The 16464-nt window shown below is 35.7% G+C and overlaps 1 protein-coding gene across 1 annotated transcript in view; it reads right to left on the bottom strand.

Moving 5' to 3' along the window:
* LOC589763 (dual specificity mitogen-activated protein kinase kinase 4) overlaps positions 1-16464 on the bottom strand; it is a 29415-nt gene that overhangs the window by 8342 nt on the left and 4609 nt on the right. The window contains exons 2-9 of the mRNA XM_789397.5: positions 12351-12465; positions 10976-11036; positions 5901-6014; positions 4609-4728; positions 3825-3944; positions 2178-2229; positions 1417-1544; positions 406-483 (exon numbers count right to left, since the gene is read on the bottom strand). Coding sequence (XP_794490.3) covers positions 406-483; positions 1417-1544; positions 2178-2229; positions 3825-3944; positions 4609-4728; positions 5901-6014; positions 10976-11036; positions 12351-12465 — 788 coding nt within the window. The remainder of the gene's footprint in view (positions 1-405; positions 484-1416; positions 1545-2177; positions 2230-3824; positions 3945-4608; positions 4729-5900; positions 6015-10975; positions 11037-12350; positions 12466-16464) is intronic.

Here is a 16464-nt window from a genome sequence, read left to right as displayed (position 1 = left end):
TTGTACCTGAATCACAAATACTGTACATGTAAGAAACTTGGATCTTGTCAGGAGGAATGCTACATAGCCCAATAGACAAGGAGTGCCACAGAGAGAATCATCTTGAATCAAGATGAGTCAAGAAATATATTGTCACTGTTGCAAGGAGTTGGATAGTAGTATAATGTCACTATGAATATGACGGACAAAGAAAGCGGACAAAACAGTTCCTCAGGTAGACAAAGGAACATCCCTTCACTGCTATTATGTAAAAATGTGTAGAACAGGTGAATATGCATGTGACACCTGTTCTACACATTTTTACACGATAGGAGTGAAGGGACGTTCCTTTGTCTACCTGAGGAACTGTATATTTTGTCTGCTTTCTTTGTCAGTCATGTTCATAGTGTGTAGTTAGACACATACCATTGTGATTCCCAGACTCCATACATCTGATCTGATATCATAGCCAGGTCTGGACTGGAAGGGATCTATCCTCTCAGGCTGGAAAGCAAACAGAATAAAATCACAGTTATATATCATATCATAGTTTAACAACAATCATATGATTCAATATGATGGTCCTTGTTTGGTTTTAGAATGCACACTCCAGCGGCAATGGCTCAATGGTCAGTATCTTGCACTAACCAAATTCCTAACTTCGATCCTAGATCAAACAATAACATCAAACTCAATTACAACCCCAACCTTAATATCTTTGACAAATAATGCCAGGAAAAATAGTTGATGAGGCAAATATCTCGCCACCATCTGTCTTTATTAAAAAACTCACTTTAAAAGTTAAATTCTAGGAGACACAGTTTTAGAAAAAAGTGCCATGAGCACCTAGAAGAGGCAGAAGCCTGTGGTATACAAGAAACCATCAACATCATCAACATCATCATCAACATCAACATCATCATCAACATCATCATCAACATCAGCGTCATTATCAACATCAAATTATAAAAAAAAACATTTCCCCTAGTCCTCTCTACAACAATAAACCTTCAATGATGAAGCTGTAGAGACTACATCAATGCTTCTCCTAATGTCACCACATACTCACAGCCATGTAAGGTTTGCAACCAGCATCCATTGTATTTGCTATAAGCTGCCCACTGTCACCAAAGTCACACAGTTTCATGTTGCCTCCCCTTATCCACCATCCTGAACACCATCATAACTACCACTACCATAACTACCACCTCCACCACCACAACCCCTCCCATTAGTACCACATACTCACAGTCATGTAGGGTTTGCAACCAGCATCCATTGTTCTTGCTATTGAGTCTACAAGTTGACTGCTGATACCAAAGTCACACAGTTTGATGTTGCCTCCCATGTCTACCATCCTAAACACCATCATAACTACCACTACCATAAATACCACCCCCACCACCACAACCCCTCCCATTAGCACCACATACTTACAGCCATGTAAGGTTTGCAACCAGCATCCATTGTTCTTGCTATTGAGTCTACGAGTTGACCGCTGATACCAAAGTCACACAGTTTGATGTTGCCTCCCCTGTCTAACAGGATATTTGAAGGTTTCACATCTATAACACACACAAAAAAGAATGTTACATTAGACAGGGAAAGGGAATTATCAATTCATTTCTTAATGGGTGCCATCCCCTTCATATCTTTTAATTTCTATGCAGTGCTGTACACACTTTTATATGTACTACAAATAAATTCCTAGAAACTAAATTTTGCCAAAAAATTTATCGGGCATTCCCAGAATAATCAATCTTGACATCTCTGGGTTAGAGAGTTGCTTGCTTTTTTTTACATGTAAGTATCATATTTATAATACTACTATTTATTCAAATTTTATTTTTAGGTAATAGATTTGTTTCTAAAAATTGTGCAAGATTCATTTATCACAATCTTCTCAAAAATAAAAAATAAATTAGGGGTTACAATGTAAAACAATAACAGGAACATGCATGCATGAGCAAGGGTGTATCATGGCAGTCCCAAGCAATAAAATATGCTCTAAAATTCTGTAGTCTATTACTCAGCTATTGCTTTCTTTCCACCAAATTCTTGATATATCTCCGGCAGGAACTGATTGGACTTTGAGAGAAGTTGATCATTACAAATGATCAGAACTCTAGAATATATTTATTTGCTATGAAAATTTCTTCTTGATGTTAACCTGAGATAGGAAGGAAAAAAAAACTTACCTCTGTGAATGATTTTCAGTGTTTCCTTGAGGTAATTGAGAGCTTTTACTGTCTGTGGAACAAAATTAAAAAGAAAATGATTAAGAACTTGTGTACATACATTGCAGTACATTATATGTGATGATTTCACATAAAATACATACATCTCCTGTCCATATATGGATCAAAATCAAGAAATAATGTTGTTGTTGTTGTTTTGAGATATATGGAGATAGACCCTGATGTAGGAATCATAGGCTTAGCTCTTCATAAAAAATGTCATGACACATCTGCCCCCCCCCCAAAAAAAAAAAAAGAAGAAGAAGAAGAAGAAGAAGAGGAAGAAGAAGAAGAAGAAGAAGAAGAAGAAGAAGAAGAAGAAGAAGAAGAAGAAGAAGAAGAAGAAGAAGAAGAAGAAGAAGAAGAAATGAATTGGTGGGGGGAAATAAAAATAAAATAAAAAAAAATAAAAAGTAAATTAATAGATAAAACAATTAATTAATACAAATATATAAATTTAGAGTCATCTCTTCATAAAAAATAAAAGCATTTCAGATTTCTTGGACATTATGTATGATTTCAGGATCTTCAGCAGTGAACAGCAGTGAATAAACTGCAGCAAACATTGTCACAAGATATAATATGAGAGTATTGCTCAATGCTGCATGAAAATACCCCTTGGCTCCATGCCTTGATATTTAAACCACAGTATCAAAGTTGAATGTTTTCTGCCTTTTGATCAGCATACCAAGGGGAACATTCCAGACTCTACCATTCTGTGTGTGTTGAAGAACCAAACTTCCTCATAAACACTGAAAAACAGAAAATTAAATTCCCAGATAGACTTCTCAAAGCCCCACTGCACTACTTATTGCTAATTGCGCCTTCTATATAACAAACAATGCCTAATATGTGCCTGTTGGTCCCCCATAATCCCCTTTTTCTTATGTTAATTGAGAGCTGATTTGATGAGATAACCACCTGTCAGTGACCTTGCAGGGAGGTTTAATCCACCCTGGCCAAACTAGTGCAGACAGGCTTTAATATACAGACTTAATACAGACTGTAATTGTCGTCATATTTTTGTTTGTTCCGTTAGTTGGAGTTGGAAAGTCAAATCAAGTTTCTCATAATTCTAAAAAGAGCTACAAAAGGGCTGCTTTTTTAAGGTGGAGACCAGGGCTATTTACAACAGCTAATAATTCCTACAAACATGTATATGTCCAATATTAGACTCTAAATATACAGACTGTAATTGCTAAAACTAAACCATTTTAATTCATATTTGTTCTTTTTCGTTAGTTGGCAGTTGGAAAGTCAAATCAAGTTTCTCATAATTCTAAAAAGAGCTGCAAAAATGCTTCTTTTTGAAGGTGGAAGACAAGGGCAACTTACAACAGCTTATAATTCCTACATACAGTACATGTCCTGGCTACCATATATATAAATACCTTAGCTTTTATTTCCACTTATCAACTTTTGTAACCTTTTGTAACCCCTCTCAAATCAGAGCAGTAGTAACAAACTGTCTGTTGTTGTCATTATTGAGGTTCTTATCCTACAGTTGGACAGGATGATACTTTATATTTCACTTTCATAACTACATGTACTAATACCAAAATCATGTACATTAATGAGTCCTTAGAAATAGACATAACATGATCTTACCGCATAAGCAACTTTGCCCATGATGTTTTCTGGTATATAGGTGTTCTGGACCTCGTGCACAAATCTGTAGAATTTATCTAGAGAGGAATCCATCAGCTCCATACAAATCCAGCAATCCCCCTGTGTAAAGACAATGTCATCAGGTATTTTATTTAGATAGAGAGAAAGGGGGGTTATGTAAGATGGAGGCAGCAGAAAGCAAGTAGGGGAGGGGGAAGAGAGAAGATATATGGCAAAATTGACAGGTAATTGGGAAAGCATTGCCAGACCAAATTGGTGTCCCATACTACACGAACCAAGTAATAACAAGTTTTGAACACAAATTAACCTGAAATGTGTCATTTAAATTCATATTTGATCCCATCCAAGCTGCAGTAGCCAGGGCAAAACAACAACCGGTAGAAGCAAGTGATCAGAAACTGATACATGAACATACATAAATCTTAGGTGTGGTCAGTAATTAATGGGACATAAATAGTTTGGACTTTTCCAATTAGAATAACGCATAGTGAGTCGCGGAGAAACAGGACAAACATTTAAAACGTCTCAAACTTCAAGGTAAATTTCTATGGGGATTGAAGAATATCTACCTAATCTGCTGTCAGAGAAACTCATTTTTTAAATGAGACCAAAATCATGCAAAATGAGCGACTCTAAGGATCAAAATCAAAGAATATTCATAACAACCCTGTGTATCGCTAATTATATATGCAAGCATCAATTTTTTATGACAAATATGACTAAATGGATGTCAATTATCATGCGCTGCAGAACGACTGCATACCTCTTTGAAGAGAGCACCAAAGAATTTGATGATGTAGACACAGTTTGCACTTCGCTTCACCACATCGAGATCCATGAGGAGCTGCTTCTGATCCTTCTCATCTACGGTTGAACGTATCCTCTGCCAAATGTGAACGGAAACACAGTGTGTGAGGATAGGCAATGAAGAGAAATCAGGGCAGTGATTTATGAAACAGTAATGAGGATAAGTTCACCGACATCCCATTGCATCTCATGAGAAACTTAATGCACATATTTAAAATGGGATGTTGGTGAAATTGCACTTACATGTAAGATGGTTTTGTGAAATGCTGCCCAGGAATACAAAGTGGCTGGCAAAGATTACATTGTAGATGGGGAATTAATGTATTCAAATTCACACTGGAAAGAAGGGATACATGTACACATGTAGGCAAGGACTTGGTAAATCAGTTTTCTGACAACTTTTGTATTACTTTACAGTTGAGTTAAAATGGCACACACTGGCATTACATCTTGTTTGCAAAATTGAGGTGAAATTGATTTTATTTTCATTTTTTTTTCTTTCATTTTTTTTTACTACAGCAGTTAAAAAAACCTTGCAAGAATGGTCATACAAATTTCACTGGAGGAAAATAAATTTAGGTGCAAAAACAATTCCCCTAGATCTTATTACAGGTAGCATCTCACTCAGCATCTGGAAGCTCTTTAATGCTACATTTATGTAGAAGTACTGATTTATACAGACTACAAATTGCAGCATACTCTTTGAGTTGCATGAATATTAGACATTGTGAACTGCAAGTTGATTGAACTTCATTCTTAGTGAGTTAAGAATGAATAATGCCCTTAGAAAACTGGTGTCTTTTCCAAAATAGTCATAGACTGGAACATGATATCTGCATGTGGAAGAACATCCATTAGCATTTGTATGTATGTAGAGGGAACTAAGAATGAGATGTAAATTGCAAACTGCACACATCTTCAACCATTGTAAAATCAAAACCATTTTGTTTCCATGATTTTGGGGGTGTAAATCTTGAAAGGAAATGTAGTAGCTTGACAAGGTTGTTGAGGAGTATAGTATACATGTAACTGGTGACGGTGAAAAATGATCTTTAGCTTTCTTATTTTTTTAAATAATTAAGATCAGGGAGGACACGGTCTTCTGAGATCTATAATGCTGTTTACTAATGGCATATGTTACTATGAAATAAAATTAAGAAGAAATGATTCTGCACAGTTCATGAAACATCTGGGGAATACCCCCTCCCTGACCTTCTTTTCTCACCAATTGAACTGTTACTTTCTTACCTTGACTGCCATGATACTCTGACTCTGTTTATGCCACATCTTATTGACTGAACCAAAGGCGCCCCTTCCAATCTCTCCCATATCTTCCAAGTCTGCCGATGTGAACTCGTACGTCTGCACAATGGGAGAAACAGTGAAATATTCAAGCTCTGTTCACTCGTGGCACATTGAGCTGCCCAAAATAAACTGTACATGTACATGAATGGCAAGAGGTAATATTTTGGGACTGAGAAGAAGACAAAAATATGCGAGTGCTACAATTGGCCCTTATGAATGCTCTTATCATGTTTGAAATTGTCTTTAACTTAAGACAAATTAGTGATTTACAATTTTGTACCCCCCCCCCCCCCCCCCCCCCCCCCCCCCCCCCCTCTTCCCGGCTGCTATCCACTCAAAGTGGCCTCTGCATTTATCTTGATTATATTTTACTTACCTTCAGACTTTCAAGATTTCAATTTGATATATATATATATATATATATATATATATATGCATTTTTATGTGTGTATATTTAAGTTGTCACTCTTTATGTAAATCAATATTATTATATACTATTATTGTTATTTGAATTTTTTATACTTGATTTATCAATAAATGTAGAAACATCTGCTAAATAAAAAAGGCACTTTAATATTGTAAATTATATGAGAATGTTGCATTTGTTAATATAATCTGAATAATATAACTGTAATCTGTGCAGTATCAAAAGCAAAGATAATCCGTGTAATCTCAAGAATTTAAGATGTACTTTTGATTGGTTGTTCTAGGGCCCTTTTTCATAAAACTTATTATCAGTAACAAATGCTACATTTCTATGGCAAATTTGCCATCAGCCAATCAAATGCCACAATTTTAGTAGTTTATAACCAATATTGTAACTTGTTATTGATAATAAGTTTTATGAAACAGGGCCTTGTTCCATCATGGAAACGGAAGTCCCAATTATCACAGTATCATCTGTTTTGAGTGGGGAGTCAATTAACTCTCTTTATAAAGACTATGCAACTGTATGCGTTTACAAAAGCCGCTCTGGTTCTGAACAGATGATATGCATGTCTGTTCCAGGAAGAAATAACCAGCAATCCTTAATAGTCTAAAACAATTAAATAATGAGCTAGACAAATTTGCAAGCTATATCAAAGAAATTGATATTTTGAAATAATTTATCACTGTCATAATCACATTGAACAAGTGATCATCCAATCATCCAATATTTTCTCACATAAAGATAAACAAAATAAGTATTAAGTTATAAAACACCAGAATTATGGAAATATGTTCTACATGCAGCTCTGTGACTGAGAGCTAACAAGGTCAAAACTACGATGTACAGTTACATTTATCAATTATAGATGGTTTTAGTTTTGATTTACAAGAGCATGTACTTCAATAACAATGGGCATTTCCTCATTTATGTGGTGAAAAGAAAAAGAACAAAACTTTTTACATTCAATTGAGGAAGTTGAATCATTAAATTTCTCATTATTCATGTCAGCGACATGTTCTTGTTCAGTATCATATTCCTCAGGACCCAGGTAATGAGACACACATGTTATACATGTACAGTGCGTCTCAGGAAAAATGAAACCGAGAATTATCGGTGTTTTGTCATAACTTAAGCACAATTATAATTAATAAATTATATATATTTGTAGAGTTTAGATCCTCTTCTTCATTTGATGCAATTCATGTGATGCATATTTCACGCATGAGTGATATAAAACAATTTGAAAACAGGGTACCAAAAATTTATTTGGCGAACGGCATCTGAATTTCAAAGAGAAAAATCATATTTCCAGAAAGTTCATTTTCTGCCCTTTCATATGCCACATCAATCAGGAAAAAAGAGCCAGGAATAACAAAGATCTGTTTATTTAAAGTAATGCTTGCATTTACATAATTCATTTCATTTCCACTGGCTGCCTGCCGTAGCAACAAACAACAAACTCTGTTTCGTTGACGATCAGCTATGCATGAAGTCTTTTGTCTTCTTTGTTGTTAGGGCAGACAGCCAGTGGAACGGATTCGTTTAATAGAATTATGGAAATGCAAGCATTACTTTAAACACTGTATAATACACGGTACCTCAACTTTGATTTAGGAATTCCCAAATAAAACACCTCTGCATATTACATGTACATGTAAGCCTATAAGCCAGTTCACGGTTGCAGTCTGAGCATGAGCAGATAAAGGTCATTGCAGAACAAATTTTGAAATACACGGAGACGAAATACTGGATACGTGCTCATGAAAGTTATGTAACATTATTCATTCATGCACATTCAGTGCACTCCGTTGCACACAGGTGGAAGTATTCTTTGAAAAGGGGGAACAAAGGCTATTTATAAAGCACCTCGATCGCTGTAGGAGTGATTTTTTCAAAATGTACAAAGTGGGACCTCTTCTTGTGTTAAAGATCTGTGGATATTCGGGGTCATTGCAGTAAGGTTCTAACCGTGAACTGGTCTATTGTCATGCAGTACATGTATCAGTATTTCCAGTGAGGCGGAAAAGAATTGCACATTTTTGCATTTACAAAAGTGACTCAAGTGAGAATTTCATGTTAAATATAATAAAAAAATAATATCTCATCATCAATAAACTGATGGTGGCCAACATAATATAATTTCTCACTATTGTTAACTTCTTCCAAATTCATGTGCATCGTAAATTTAATCTGTACCGGTAATACAAATATCCACACAAATAATGTTCCGACATCCCTCTTTCAAGTTTCATCATAGTCTTTCCACGTTTAGCAGTATAAATTCAACTACATGTACAACGTATCGTAAAGTGAGTTTGTCATCAATCACCCCTATCCTTATGAATCACCCCTTTAAAACGGGATACCCTAATACCCAACATGCAACAGCCATCCAACACATTAGACCTGATAGAAAATTGCCATGCGCCCCTCGGCAAAATGAGTTCCCTGTAATATTTATCAACCTCCACCCACAATTAGTTAGGGGAGAATGCAAGGGCATCAATGCATGCATGGTTGCGTGCAAGTGTGCACACACATCCCCATACATACATGTACATGTACACGAGCCGATTGCAAATTCATTTTTTTGCTCGGAATGAGATACACGAAGCATGCAGTGATCGGCATTGACCATAAGGAAAGGGGAGGATGAATGCACGTACATTCGGGTAGAATGGCCCCGGGATGTGACAAAAGTGACCCTGCCCCAAATACTGAATGGCCGGCCGATGGGCCCCCACAAGCAATGAATGAATAAGTGGAGGTTCAATGCATTGCTCATCCAGATGTTTGGTCACACTAGTTACTGGGGTATGCATGATTCATCATACCCTTCTCCATTTGAAATGTGTTTACACTGGGGATGAAGGAAAGGGATGGGGTAGCATTGTAAAGGAGGAGAGGGATCAAGAAAGGGAAAGGGGAAGAAGAGAGAGAAAGAGAGAGAGAGAGAGAGAGAGAGAGAGAGGAGGGATCGGGAAAGGGGAAGCAGAGAGAGACAGGAGGGAGGGAAGACAGATAAGGGGAGAGGGGGAAGAGGGGGGGGGGGGAGAGAGAGAGAGGGGGAAGAGAGAGGGAGAAGAGAGAGAGGGAGAAGAGAGAGAGGAGGGAGGGAAAGATGGATAAGGGGAGAAGGGAAAGATAGAGGGAGAGAGAGAGGGGAGAGAGGGGGGGGGAAGAGGGGAGAGAGAGAGAGAGAGAGAGAGAGGGGGAAGAGAGAGGGGAAGAGAGAGGGGAAGAGAGAGGGGAAGAGAGAGGGGGAAGAGAGAGTGGAAGAGATAGGGGAAGAGAGAGGGGTAGAGAGAGGGGTAGAGAGAGGGGAAGAGAGAGAGGGGAAAGAGAGAGGACACTTCAGTCTTTCAATCTACAAACAAATTGATTGGGTTACACATGTACATCACATGTAGGCCTACATGTAATCTGTTGAATGTTCAATGATGCCTCAGAAAAAAAGCAATATTTCAATTAATCCATTTCTGAAAGAGTGTGTTTTTAACATTACGAAAGAATATTCAAGTACATGTACAGTATATGAAGAAAAAAGAGATCAAAAGAAATTGTTGATCTTTATGGCCACAGAGAATCCAACAATTCTAATTTTCTGTTTGACTATCTACATGTATCATTGGCACAGCCCATCCTTTTTTTGCTATACCATTTCCCTTTTCACTTCTTGCCTGACAACTGAATAATCACTCTCTGCAATGAATATTTGATTGGATTTACCAAACATCAAGCAGGGATAATAGATATGCCATCTTGAATATCCTCTATGGGGAATCACAGCAAACTTGTGCATAATTCCTCACAAGATGATGAGCATTGCAGTTCACAATTTGTCAGAAAGCTTGCATCAAACTTTTTTCTTTTTTTTCTTCATTTTTACTTTACACCCATTTCTGTTAAATACTCAATTCTTTATTCCACACTAAGATGTACATGTACATGTCATTTGTGACTCATTGACTTGAAGTTCTTTTTCACCTTGCCTCATTTATATTGTATGATATCGAAAATGCAATTTATCTTTCCTTCTGATAAGACACATTACTACATGTACATGTATATAATCATTTTGCATGGAGTTTTTCTTCAGTAACATACAGTACATGTACAAATATATATATGAATTGTTTCAATATCAAATTCTGTATTGTAAATGTGTCTTATTTTCAAGATAGTTTTAACATTGCCACTTCGGATAAAGTTAAGTGCTGGATGGAACTGCTCCCTAATTAATAACTTTATCCTCAATAAGTGTAAATTACTTCCTCACAAAAACTGACAGAGAGATAGAAATAAATGTATATACATGTATGTATGTATCAAACCTTACAACAATACGTCCTAAAGAGAGGTGAAACTTTCAGTCGAAAGTGTAGAGAAACTATGAAAGAATAAGTAACAGGAAAAAGAAGAGACAGAAAAATAAAATTGCCAAGTTTAGAAGTACAGAAAGGGAATCTCAATGCCAGTGGGGGCACGGACAGAATCAGTCGTGACCGTTTTTTTTTACATAACTGTAGACTATAAAAGACATACAGACAAACACCATTTCTTCTTTTTGTTAGTAATACTAACTTACCTCATCAGGGGAGATGCTCAACTTTCCAATTGATTCCATGCTTCTTGATCTCATCGAATTTCTGTAAAATTGGAACAAAACAAAAAAAATCCTAGTTATCCTTTGATCTTCATAGAAAACAACAGAGTATACATGTACATATGTGTACCTTTAAAGATAAAGTCGAGTTCTGGTCATGCGATTGCATTATGAAAAAAAGGGTGTGGAATGGATCAGAAAAAAGTTGATCATGTAGCATGTAAGTATTGGTGTGTACTGCAAGGTTCTGGAGTCACCAAAATCATAATAAATTTGGCCCAGTCTTTGTAAAGTAACAAGCACTGTACACAGAAAGATGTATATGAAACTACACAAATGGTGTCGGGGCTAGTTACCTTGATTTCCTTAGCTTTCTATGCTCATTACTCAGCCAATATACATTTTCAACCAAAATTATTTGGCAAATAATATTTATTTGTAATCTTGAACATTCAGTGTAAGTTTCGTTTGATTCTGTGAGAATTCATTTTCTTTTTTTACCAGAACTCAAGTTTATCTTTAAATCAAATAATGAATGATTATTGACTTCACAACGACTTGTGAATAAATTACAAGAGTTTCCACTCCTTCTCTATCAATTCCCTGGGCAGATGAAAGACTTGTGTACATAACAGTAAAACCAATCAAGAACACTGCTGGATAAGTGTTCAGGAAAATTATTTGATCATTATTCATTTACATGTACAGGTACATTCCATGATGCACAGGTGGAAAAATTCTTTTCAAGAGGGCAAACAAACGGTACGGTATTCATGAAGCAGCCTCCATTACTTCTCCATGTGTAAACGATCTGTGGATTGAAGGGTCATTTATATTACAAATACAAGTACAATCTCAGAAGTGGCTTATCATCTTGAACAGTTCCCAAAATTCACCATTTGGGGCCTGTCACCACGAAATGAGTCCAGTTGGTCAAAATTTTTATTCCTGTTTTTAAGTATTATATGAATCTACATTAAGTAAGCTTTAAATTAAGGGGTCACACATTAAAATTGATAAATTATATCCAGAAATATGAACAAAAACCTAATTGGACTTTATAAACAATGGGATGACCCAGTTTTGAGATAATTAGGTGTAAAGTTAATGATGCGTATTAAACATAGCCTATATTATTTGCCAAAAAATGTTAGGAGATATTTTCGTGACCTAAGCTCTGGGGACATAAACTACAAGACATTAATAAGTCGATTTTTGGAAAAATCTTAAATGTGGTAGGTGGGTCAATTTTCAGTACATACACACTATACATCGCTATTACTACGATTGAGCCTAATGCGACACTGGCCCCATTTCTTGCTTTAAAAAAAGAGGGGGTTCCAAACTTGGAACTTACAACTGTTCCCTTTCCTGACTGGGTCCATTGTTGATTTCAGGTTGCTTCTCTAGTAGATTGGGTGTACTGGTATGAATCTTTAGCTTGAGAGACAGACGTCCCCTCCCTGCTTCAGCTGCAAAAAAACAAGATAAAGATCTTCATAATGGTGATATTTAGTGAAACACATCATGTTTTGGGTAGCATAAAAGGTACTTAACATACGGTATGTACAGTAGCTCTCTCATTATTAAAACTTTTCCTGAGAGGCCCTGTACAAATTATAGATTACTGATAAAGAGTGAATGTTATGTAACAGACTATGAATATTCATGTATAGGTAATCGATTTGAAAGGGCTCGTATTATTTTGTATACTCTGATCAAATATCTCTTTTTTATGTTTATAATCATGGGGTAAAAATATCAAACACAAAAAGGCAAACCAAAAACCTTGATATAGTTAAACTTTGTTCAATTTCCTCTGTATCATTAATCTTTAATTTGTACAGGGCCTCTCAGGAAAAGTTTCAATTATGCACATGTACAGTAAATGCATACATGCCAACATTTGAAAATCAGAAATCTGTACAAATTATGCTATTTTCAAAAAAAAGAGGAACAATCCTAACTCTCCTATTCAATACTACAGACAAATTTGTACAGGAAGAGGAACACCTGCATTAAAATGATAATTATCTTCTCCCAAAAAGAGGAATGTTCCTCTTTAATCTGAACAGTTGGCATGTATGTAAATGTATAAAATTGTATATATGTAAAACATGTTCATATTAAAAACGTATTACATGTTTTGTACCATTTTTTTAATTTTTTTTTTTACTACCAACGATTCTTTCAACAAAAGAGAAAATTATCAAATATTTCAATTTTTTTTCAAAGATTAGAAGTAAATTATCTTTAACTACATGTACATATGTATGTACTGTACTACAGGCCTGCATTTGGGCATTTGTATGAATTATACTTTTTTTTAATTTGATTTTGTTATTGTTACACAAAATACACATTCACATACATTAAGTTTAACATACTCTACAGTCTACATTGTATGTTTATCTATTATTAAAAATCTGAACTATCATTAAATACAGTGAATCTTTGCAGCTCACATTGTTTTTAATCATATTACTTACTTACATGAGCAGGTTGTAATCATTTTTCATGAATCATTATTATCAAAATGATACAGTCATTGCATATACTGTAAGCTAACTCATCTCTCCCATGACCTTCCTGTGTTAGCACAGAACACAGGGCTACCAGTAATAACTGTATGTACATGTATATGTGACAGTGTCAACAAACAGTGTATCATATTTACACTGCTGCCAGCTGCCTACCTCTACTGCTCCAGACTTGTCCAGAGTACACAGATACATGTACATGTATATGTCCATGACATTGGTGGCCTAATTAAAATGAATTGTAACTACACAAACTATCGCTTGGCCTGCAAAGGCTACTGCATGTCCACTACGTACACCAGCTTCACAGGCTTGCAGTAGTTGTAGATACTGTATTAAACTAATACTGTATGTATGTTCATGTGTACCATTCAAATTACAGATTAACATGCCTGCAAGAAGCTACATGTACATTGTAGGTCTACTTCAATAATTTGTGAAGAGAGTTTGGATGACCATGACACTGGCCTACAGTGTCATAATGATGATGATGCGTTACTGGTACATGTAGGCCTACAGTACATGTATCTATTAAACACAAACTACCAAGTAGCAAGTACCATGCACATAATACAAGTATACAGTACATATGTACATGTGCAGTACGCCTGTGTATTTCATTCATTCATTGACATTGAAAATTTGAATATTTGCACCTTTTTGCAAACCTGGGGGCTAAATAAATGAAAAAGTAAAATCTTGTTTTACACAATACAAGAAAATGCTACATGACATGGGGTACATGTACATGTACAATGTAAATGTACATGTACATGTATGTAGTGTGTGTATTCAAACAACAGTTTGTCTTGATTTGGGTCACACCCGAATCGAATGGCCCTTTCCCATCATGATAAAAGTAGAGACATGCCATAATTAGTATCCCTTTTAATATAGACTAGTAGTATTTCCATGTGTGCATACATGTACACTGTAGACGTACACTGTACACGTACTGTACTTGCGTATGTCTCGGGGGAAATTCCCTTCAATTTACTCTCCTTTGTTTTAAGCTTCCTCACCAACACAATGTTTAGGGATACTAATACAGATAAGATGATATTTATTACATGTAACATAAGACAGGTTTCTAGGAAATCTGGGTGTTCTAAGGGTGCGTTCAAGTGACTTTTTTCACCCTAGAAATGCGGTTTTCAAAGACGTTTAGTTTAGAACACTGTTGCGTTCAAGCGATTTTTCGTTTGTAGTAAAAATAAATGTGTTTCAAAACGTTAAACAAGAAACGCTGAAAAAGATTTGTTTTTTTAATGTGATTCACTAAAAATCGCTTGAACAAAACCGAGATCTAAATCATGATCTCAATCTCAATCATCTCAATACATGTGCATGTTAATGTACATGTACATCTCTTGAGAAACAAATTGTGCCACTTAAAAAAATAGACAAATGTTGGTCTGGTACATGTAAATGTAAAATACAAGTGCAATATTTTCAAATGGATATTTTTAAGCCTTTCATATGATTAAAAATAAACCTAGTAACAAGATAAATGATTAAAATACAGAAATTGTTGTCAATGTTATTGTTACGTATCCATGTAAATGTATTTCTGCTGGTGGTCTATGAGTTTCATGTATGAAGGTCAGCATGTTCATGTTCACATACACTGTGGGCTAAAAGCCGCTAAATACATGTAATTATGTACAGTACCATCAACATGACAATCTCCATGGCACCAATGGCACACACACACATACATACATGTATCCTACCACTGTCCTTAAATCTTTGACTGACATCCGTGATTCACAAAAACCATTGACCCCAATTCGTGACTCACACCTCACTCACTTTCCTGAATTTTGCCTCAAGAAGGTCGCAGTGCTCACATTTCCATTTGCAATTCAACCTACAGTATTACAATGGATGGACCTACTCCATGGTATGAGCTAGTTCCTCCTTGATATTACCTAGACTTGAGCTACAAATGTGGTCAACATGAACATGCCAGTATTGTAAAGCCTTGTACAGAACACTACTGTATGTAAAATCATACCTTCATGTTAATTACTATAGGCCTTATCAACATGTGTTATCATACAGTTACAATAGTTTTGTATTCTGTATAAAGTACAGTCACCTTAAACCTACAGGGTTTTCTGGACGGCTTGTGTACATGTACAGTGTAGCTTTCCACAAATACACATACATGTTTGTGTACAGTCCATTGTGCAATATACATGTATGATTTCACCTTTCTCTGCATTTCTATTTGTGAATATTATGGTATTAACCTAAATGTAAACAAAATGAAACTACTGTATGAAGAGTGCACATTTTTGTTTTTGAACATGAACAATATTAGAATAGAAAACATGTCTACATGTACAATGTAGGCCTGAACATTTTGATTATTTATGGAAAGGGTAGGGGTTCATCTCATGGAGCCTTGAAATTCACTTCTATAGTCATTCCAATCAATCAATGCAGACTAAAAAATCAATCAGAATGTACAGGTTGTAGATCAAAATCAAATTTAATCAAGGAGTTACATGTAAACAATGTTTTTCGATATTATTGCAATTATTTTAATATCCATTTATCTAAATGTTTTCATCTGAATTAATGAAGCACACTCAGGAACACTGAAAGATCTACAGGTGAGTGAGTGAGATCGTACCCAGGGCAAAACTGAGAATTATGACTATGAGTCATCTGACCTGATTATATTAAGGTCAATGGATGTTATGGCACTTTTCAATGCAAAAGATATCAGGTGATTCCATGCAAAGTTTCCCCGAATGACAAACAATAACATATTGGACTTTTTCCAACATTTTTCATGAAAAAACTGAAGAATCTCCTTACATGTATTCATACATGTGTGACCACTGATTGAATAATGGTGCTAGGTGCTTCATGGCTCCACTGCCATTAGTGATTAATCATAATTAAAAGTTGCATGTTCAC

Source organism: Strongylocentrotus purpuratus, unplaced genomic scaffold (genome assembly GCF_000002235.5).
Source record: "Strongylocentrotus purpuratus isolate Spur 01 unplaced genomic scaffold, Spur_5.0 spur5_contig_837, whole genome shotgun sequence".
Lineage (NCBI taxonomy): Eukaryota > Metazoa > Echinodermata > Echinoidea > Camarodonta > Strongylocentrotidae > Strongylocentrotus > Strongylocentrotus purpuratus.
Note: the sequence above shows the minus strand (reverse complement) of the source record. Positions and strands in the feature narration are given on the sequence as shown.